The 9,137-nt window shown below is 35.1% G+C and overlaps 1 protein-coding gene across 2 annotated transcripts in view; it reads left to right on the plus strand.

The window, feature by feature from the left end:
- Positions 1-802: 802 nt before the first annotated feature.
- LOC131154022 (1,4-alpha-glucan-branching enzyme 1, chloroplastic/amyloplastic-like) overlaps positions 803-9,137 on the plus strand; it is an 86,009-nt gene continuing 77,674 nt past the window's right edge. The window contains exons 1-3 of one of the 2 annotated variants that reach the window (XM_058106481.1): positions 803-1,121; positions 2,306-2,454; positions 4,703-5,010. In XM_058106481.1, the coding sequence (XP_057962464.1) occupies positions 992-1,121; positions 2,306-2,454; positions 4,703-5,010 (587 nt within the window). In that variant the 5' untranslated portion in view covers positions 803-991. Of the gene's footprint in view, positions 1,122-2,033; positions 2,163-2,305; positions 2,455-4,702; positions 5,011-9,137 lie in introns of those variants that run through there. The other variant, XM_058106484.1, reaches the window with a different exon arrangement.

The following is a 9,137-nucleotide window of genomic DNA, read 5'->3' on the forward strand; positions in this document are numbered from 1 at the left end:
GGAGTTTTTGTTTTGTTTTGTTTATTTAATTTTATTTTGAGGACAAGGAATTTGGTAATTTGAATATAACATTAATGGGGTAACAGAGCGACACCATCGGTCCATCGGATTCCAGAAAAGGATGGGATGTTACTGTGACGCAAACAGCCTAATATTACCAAACAACTGCCTGGGACCCACTGGACATGTGGCGCCACCAGTCCCCGTGATCTCCCCTCCAAAAAAAAAAAAAAAAAAAAAAAAAAGGGAAAAAAAAGGGACGGCATATTCCATTCGAATGTGCAAGTTTATTATATCAGGGTGGTTGCATCAACACCGCCAGCTTGGCGCTGAAGTCACCACACTGTTCATCGGAGGGTCCACATCCCATCACGACACTTAATTACGTTTAATCGGAAAACGACGTTTCTAGGTGTGATTACGGATTAATGGTGGTGCTTAATGCGAATCTCGCATCACGGCTCAGGAATTGAATGGTGAGTTCGGCAAGGATGCGGGGGTAAAATTGGATTTTCAACTGTTGACGTGACACCATTTCATTCATAACCGTAGGGTGTCACAAGTGGAAAAGGAAAAGGACTTTTGCCCGGCTGGGAAAGGGCAGGTGGAGAGCGGATCTCCGGCGAGCAGCACACGTTCGTGGCCTTTCGTTTCTGATCTCACATGATGGGGCCACGTGTGGGGCCAGGATTTGCCGATCTGTGGAATCAGAGAAATGGACGGACGGAGGAGGTGGAGCCGAAGGGAAAGGTGGGTCCACTTGCCTATTCCCCATGCAAGTCAGCACTGCACACGTAGCAATCCCACGCCTATGTGTGAGTGAGAGAGAGAGAGAGATAGCGCTCCGTCGCCCGAATCAGCACTAATACAAATATCGTCAGTTGGTTTGTACGGGTGTGTCACTCATTGCTCGCTCTTCCTCGGCGTCTCAGAGCTGGCAATCTCTCTCTCCGCTTCGCGTCCGTGCTTTATCTCTCTAAAACCCTAGAAAATGGTGTACACTGTCTCTGGTGTTCGCCTACCTTGTTTGCCGGCAGTGTGCAACTCGTCCCGTTCAACCTTCCGTTGCGATCGAAGGATTCAGCATCGCTCTCTGTGGTTGCGGAACAACTCTTTTTCGAGTAACATATTTTTTTCTCTCTCTCTTCTGTGTGTGTGTTTGTTCTTTTGTTCTGTTTTGATTTGGTTGTTGCGACATTTGAGACATGTAGCTTGAAGTTTTGTTTGTCGATGTTTCTGGTCTTTGATCAGACTATGTATTGTGTATTTTTTTTTTTTTTTTTGTGCGTGTTCCGCATTGTTTTATTTTATTTTCGTTTTTTGAAATTAACAATTGAATTTTCAAGTTGTGTTGGTGATTTTTGATTTATTTTTATTTTTTATTTTTATGGAAAAACCTTTGAAATGCTCAACAATGGCTTATCAGCTTCATTTTATGCGATCGGTGTCAGTTTTAGTTTTTGCGACGTACACAGTTTTGAAGTCGGCTAATAACTTTGTTAGCCACGGCTTGCTTCTTTCTTCTTCTTCTTCTTCTTTTTTTTTTTCAACTGGTTGGAGTTAAGAGTCTCTGTAGAACTTTTTTGATTCTTAGGAGAGCTATAGTGGCATTTGATCCAATAATTACCCACTATAACCACGAAAGAAAGAGAATTTTTTACATTTTCACTAACGAAGTTCCATTTTTTATCGGGCCTTTACAGTTTTGATTTTGCTACTCCGCCAATTGTGGAGCAAATTGCAATTTTGTTGTCATAAGAAACTAAAAAAGTGATGTTTCAAAGTTCATTTGTTTTCAAGTGGGGGAGACTTTCCTTTAACAATTATAAATTAATGTTGCATGATAATTCTGAAATGCATGGAAACAATTGCAAAATATAGCTGCTGCAAGTATATTTTCAATTTACAACGATAAATATAACCCGTTGCTTCTAAATACGTTCTGTTTCAACTGGTGGTATGAAAAACTGATTCTACGGTTTCACATCAGATTTACTGTAAATACATTGATCTTTGGCTGGTTCCTCTAGGTTGGAGGCTTTGCGGGATAATCTGAATTTCTCGTTTGGGTCACATGATAGAGTTTGCAGTGCTGCCAGTAATTCAGGGATTGATTGGCTTAAATTTATTCATACTGAAATGTCTTCTTTTTTCTTTTAACAGTAATGCACTTAGTTTTTTCTCCATCCTTTTTTCCCCCAATATTACTTTATTTCTATTCTAATGGTAACTTTTATTAGTTATGAATCTTATGATTTGCATAATTGTCTTGTTCTTGTAATGCTAATATGATGCTTGCTTGTAGGGAAGATTTTTGCTGGAAAATCTTCTTACGATTCTGAATCCTCATCTACAACGGTTGCTGCATCTGAGAAAATCCTCGTTCCAGGGAGCCAAAATGATGGCTCTTCATCCTTGACAGATCGAGTGGATGTAGCTTCTGAAGATTTGCAGGCATGTGAATGTGCATGCCATACTCAGGAACATCTGCATGATTATTCAATTTGAGCATAACTTTTGATGCTTATTTTTATATGATTTGGAGGAAATGAGTGAGCACTTGTTACTGATATACTGTTCCAAAATTCATGATCCTCTAATCAGATTGTATTACAATTCAACCAAGACTCGCAAAATAACAAAAGGGATGAGCAGAGCACAACAATAATCTACTATAGATTCAAATTTAGGGTGAATTCTTCGTCTGGAAATAAAAAATATTAGGTGTTTTGACAGAATTTTCAAAAAGGCCAATAGTAAAAACAATAACAATTTCATATCAGTTCATCAGCGTAGACTCTTTGATACTGCATCATAATAATCTGAAACTTGGTGATTGTGTAGTTAAGTAAAAACAATAACAATTTCATATCAGTTCATCAGCGTAGACTCTTTGATACTGCATCATAATAAAAAAATTGTTATTTTTAATTATTCATTTCCTCAATAGATGAAAGGAGCCTTATAAGTTAATTATGCTTATTGCTGGCCAAATGAATGTTTTATCACTCATAGGTTTTATCTTTATAGTTTAGCAAATTGCTGTTTCCTCTACTTGGTTTGTGAGATTGATAACACTGAAATTGGTCCTCATCAACTCATTTTTCCATTATAAGCTTGTAAGCAGAAAACTCATGGTACATTAGCAGTGGAGGATAGGTCTCATAAAATGTGAAGAACAATAATTAACATATAACAAATTGCAAGTTGTGCGTCCATAGATATCTGAAAAGTGAATTACGCTGGTCTAATATAAAATGTATAGCTTGCTAGAGAATCACTGATTGTTTTGCTCGCTTTGACTTTGGATTTAGCAGAAGCTACAAATTGAAGCTAAGATCAAATGGTTGCGCATTATAAAATACACCCAGTGCTGGATTTGGTTTACCAAAGAAGCTACAATACTGAATATGAGTGTGAGAAGCTTGTATTTGGTGAAATTTCCCGCCGTTGCAATTTTTGTATGGTGGACATGGTTCATCTGTGATATCTGCATAAACTGCTAGTGCCTAATTTTTGTAGGATTTCCATGTTTCAAGAATTGTTATGAATTCTTGGCGACACCACATAAGAAGAGATTATTGCCTTCCAAAAATTGTCCTTAATTTTGTGTAAATGGGTATCATTAGATGGGCTCTTTGATGAATAAAAAGTGGATTGAGACATTTTCATATAATTATTTTAGTTTTTATACTTAGCTTATTCTTATTCAATATTTATTCTACACCAAGCATAAGTAATTTTGCCCTAGAGCTTCCAAAATCCATAGAAACCTCATTTTGTAATAATCATCTTAGTAGCAATTCTACCTTACCCCCAAGGTGCAATAAATGAAGTCATCTGACCAGATCTGCTGAGGATATAATCATCTAGGAGGTTGCACTTATGTTGAGGAAGTACAAGAAAGATTACTTTGAAGTTGCTAAATTTTTTTCTTGCTGAATTCTGGTGTTGCCTTTTTTTTTTTTTTTTGTTCTTTCTTTTATTGGTTGATTGGCACATTGCTGCATGGACAGTACTTATTTACATGGTTCTTGTCCTTTGCTCTTGATTCAAACAAGCTAAGCAGTGAACAACATAGAAGAACAATCCGCTGCATTCAAGAACACATGCATTGCTCTGACACATTGTACCCTTCTCCATCTTAATAAATTTTCTTTGTTTGTCCCAGAAGAAAAGAAAAACATTGCTTAGGATATTGAAAGGCTTGGGAGAGTAAATATTTCCGTTTATTGAGGGAAAAAAGTTATGTTACTTTGGAATCATTGGATTTGTGATAGAAATTCAAATTTTAAATTACTCCATCCTGGAACTCATGAATTAGCATGACAGCAGCAGTGAATTCGGGAGAATTTGTGTGGATTAAAATTTGCAGTAAGGTATCTTGAGGGGAATTTCGTTTCCCATGGGTATCCAAAAATGTAATAACCATCCTAATCTTATGGCCTACCTTATGTGTCCATAGATTATTAAATGTTGCTGACTCTAGATTTCTTTTTTGCTTAAATTATTATTGTTTAAATATGATTACAAACGAAATTGGATGTTTTGTTATGTATGTGTATATTTGCATTTGAGCCCTTTATATTTAATCGATTCAATATTTGCACCCAAAAAAAAGTAAATTCACATGCTCACCTGAGTCAGTTCTAATCTCTTCTTGATCTGTTGATTTCTTGTGCTTTCGTGAATTTTTGTGTAGGTATTTCATAATGTGGGTGATGGTCTAATAATGGAAAGTGATAGTAAGACAAAGGAAGAAGAAGCTTTCTCAGAACCTACCAATGTTCGCAGTAAACCTGATGATGAGCAAGATATAGTTCCTCCTTTGCTTGGAGGTGCAAATGATGGAGTTCGAGATGAAGAAACCTCTGTTCCTTCAGGTGGGACTGGTAATGTTAAGAATGATGGTGAAGCTAAACAGAAGTCTATTCCTCCACCTGGAACAGGGCAGAGAATTTATGAAATAGATCCACTTTTGAGCGGCTATTGTGAGCATCTTGATTACCGGTGCGTTGCTTTTTCTTCTTTCCCGATTACAAGCAAAAGTAATTAACTGGTTGAGGATGTTATAAAATGGTGTGGGGAAGCACATTATGTGCTTTAGGGGTGCTGTGATAATCTTCTTCGATTTTATATGAGCCTTCTCATCTTTGTGTGGCAGAGGCATTTGGGATATCTGTGTTCACATGGATTTTTATGGGTTTAGGGTTTTTGGGGAGAGGGTGTGTGTGTGGAGGGCATAAGACTAGGATTCCATAATTTTGTAGTTTTCTTGCATTTAAATTTATTAAATTGGCTGTTATTTACAGCTAAGCTATAAAACTTTGTAGTAAAAATTTTCAGATTTTGAATTTTAACATAAGTTAAATTTTTTATGGTAAAGAAAAAGAAAAAGCTGAGTATAATTGCAATTGCTATAAAACTCATACATAATAAAAAAAATATTACATTATAGAATATTGTTTTAATCATGGAGAGTAAGCAGAGTAACAGAGGCAGCATATGTCGCACCTCCCTTTGAGATTGAGGCACATTTGAATTGGGGGGGGGGGGGGGGTGGAGTGCTGCAATCAAGTTGGGTGTAGAGAGATGTAGAAGAGTTGAAGGGTAGGAGCATTTGAGAAGCATCTATGTAAATTATATGCAATATAGGCAAAATATATGTAAAATTATAAAATACGAACTAAATTGTTAGATTATCACTTTATCTAAAAGCTTAAGCTGTTAAGTTGTGGACCAATGATGTATATGAATCTTTAACACTAACAAATAATGTTTTCCGAGAAATATGTGCAACTCCAGCATGCAAACTAACATAATTATTTAAAGACAATACTTTAACATAACAATGCGTGTGAAACTGCAAAACTATATTGTAACTTCATCATTATTCATGTGAAAATGGCCTACTGAAAATATTTTGAGGTTTATAATGAAGGCAGTGACGTTCTTTTGTCATTGGAGTGAGATCCTTTCTATGTTCTGTGGAATTTTTTCTTGGAGGTGAAGTGATTTATTACATAAATATAAAAATTATTTGCCTAATACAAATTTCGAAGAGGGGCAAGGTAAAATATCATAATTTTGGTGGGGGGGGGGGGGGTGGATTAGAAACTTATGTTATTAAAAAATTTAAGGGTCCCAAGTGTAATTTTCAAAATTAAGGCTCCCCTCCATCTTCCAATTGGAAGCATCACTTAGTTAAGTTCTTGTGACAGATTTTTTTTTTTTTCTAAATTTTAAAGCCAATTTGTCAAATCCTATTATTTTGAAAAAATGGAAAATAATTAACTATTTGATTAATGTATTTTGTCAATCAACCACCAATGAATTGAAGTGGCTAATCAGTGCTTCATTGAAACTCATGCAACCTCTTTATACTGTGTTGAGAGTATGTAGAGGAGAAGTTGAGTCAAGACGCTGTGTTTTTGACGGATGGGGCAGGGTTGAGGTTGTAATATTCAATGCAGAGATAAAAGCTATGGATACATTGTACTACTTTTAAAAAGCGTAAAACTATGCTTTTATAGTATAACATAGTAGAAGTCTAGAAGACAAGTTGGAAAGGGGAGGATGGGCAATAGTATAATATTAGTAAAGAAATTTTGATATCATAATAGTATATTAAAAATTTATTTGGAAGCTTGGTCTAGCCCCTGTGCCTCATATCTGCCTTTGCATGTGGTGTAATTGGATTTGCTAGGAGATTGCTTCTCAGATAATTCTTATCCTAAATTTTTCTGTGGAATCTTTTTTAGTCATAATCTTGTTTCGAGGTGTTCAGGGGACTTAGAGCATTTTAACGTAAGTACTGCATTCAGTCTATTTTAAGGTTTCGAATGTTTTAGGATTGATGATTTCCCCTTGGTTTTTTTCTCCCATATCTCTTTGATAAGTATTTATAATTTGGATGGCCATTCAGACAATATCAATTTGTTAGAGATTTATTTGTAGACCTTGGGAAAGGGGTGGGGGCAATGTTATTTAATCTTATGCTATCCTAGCAACTTTGGGTCTTTTTTTCTTGCTTGAAAGGATAAAAGAAAAAGGCGTACCTGTCACAAGGCTTCCCGCTTTGCGAGAGTAGGTGTCTGCAGCCTTACCCTTGCTTTTATGCTGAGAGAGACTGTTTCCTTGGACTCGAACCAGTGAGCAATCAGTCACAATCCAAGGCCCGCCCTCCCTCACTTGAAAGGATGCTATAATTTTTAAATGACAATTGCATATCATTAGACCATAAGGACCTCTAGAAATTGTTCTTTTTATCCTTGGTTTGGGGGCATTTAAAGGCATTGATGGTATATCCACATGAGTATCAACATAAATGATTTAACACTTTTAGCTCTCCCTGGGTTGTTGCTTTGGTTCTTTCAACCATTGGAGGCTACCTACTTTGCGTAGAATCAAATTCAATTTTGAATCTATTATTTATTATTATTATTTATATTTTTTTGGAGAATCTTTCCATTAAAGAAAGATTGTTCAGTCTTCTCTGGAACTGCTGGGTTGGAACTGCACATAATGCAGAGTTTTGGCCCTTTCAGAAGGCATCCATGCAACCTTCTCATGGAAGCGCAACATCTTCTTGACGGAGGGAGATTATTCTTTGGTTGTTAGTTTGTTTAGATCTTGATGCTAAGATTCTTGGCATTATGGTCACTTTAACTGGGGGATTATTGATATTTTCTATTAGCCAGGCTGGAGTTTAGATGGGGGAAGGAAATCTGGAATGATAAGCTTCACTGCTTAGTCAAGGAATGGGGCTGCAATTCTCTAGCATTTCACAGTCTATGGTCGTTCTCTTCAGTGGAAGGAAATGGGAGTGTTATGCATTCTCTTTTTTACTCTTGTTTAGATGCACCTGTTGTTTTATTGTCTTGCATACCTTCATTGTTTTGTGCTATAGACCATAAAGTGCTTTTTTCTCATCAAAAGAAAAATCAAGGGAATCTTTATTCAAATATTGTTGTTTCTTTTTTATTTGAATTTTTAAATCTTTCTTGCCTCACAATCTTTGCGAGCATTTCCCACCTAAATTCATATTAGTAGCAAAAAATGGTTGGCTAGGATTGGTAATGGTGGCTCTTGGCTACTGATAGCCCTCATTTTCTCTAAGTTGCCTGTAATTGTTTGACAGTTGAGTAAATTTTACTTATATGATAATAAATTATTATAATATTGAAAATAGGAAGTCATATCATTATCATTGTGTTATAATAATGTAATATTACTACATTATATTATGATCAATTGTATTATTGATTATATATTTTTTGCAATAATAAGATACAATTATTACATTGTCTGTGATTTTTCTTGTGTTCTAATTAAGTTTTCTTTTCTATAAAAAATTATAGTATATTGTTATCTATTGTATTATTTATTATATGATTTTTGCTACTATATTCATGAAATGATATAATAATATACATATAAAGAAATATTATATTATGTTCTAATAACATGATACTATTATATTAAAATAAGAAAAACATAACTGATTGCAATATCATAACATTATAGTACTATAATATTATAATGCAATAGCATGATATTAATTATCTTTATGTAATATGAAGATATGACCATTCTGTGTATATATTGTCATATAGATAGGATAAGGGGTATTCTGACTATGTTACTGAAATGCCTTGCAGGCATTTCCCATGGGTACTTTGTGTGCATTTCTAGGAATTCTATAATGTGAATAATCCAAAATCCCAGGAATAAGTTCCTGTGTGTGGGAGGCATCTGATGTTATATGAACAAAACACCCCCTTAAGCTTCTGTTTTATTTAGAACTTATAAGCTAGACCATAACATAGTAGGTAGATTATTTTCTGTTTGTTTTTTCCTAATTGGCAAAGGGATGAAAAGATGCTGAAGAAGTTATCTTCAAAGAATAAAAGAAACTAAATACATGCTTACATCAATTAACCCCACCCTTCATTACTATAGACCATCAACAAAATTTACAAAATTTATAAAGTGAGGTCAACTCAAAAGACTTTTTTTTTCCCGAAATTAAAATGTAATGATCCATATCTCTTTAAGGGCTTGGAAGGATGTTTCTTTCGTAAATCATAATTTAAGCTCTTAGATTCCTTTCCTTTTCCTCCAAACAAAAAGCAATA

Source organism: Malania oleifera, chromosome 1, assembly GCF_029873635.1.
Source record: "Malania oleifera isolate guangnan ecotype guangnan chromosome 1, ASM2987363v1, whole genome shotgun sequence".
NCBI lineage: Eukaryota > Viridiplantae > Streptophyta > Magnoliopsida > Santalales > Ximeniaceae > Malania > Malania oleifera.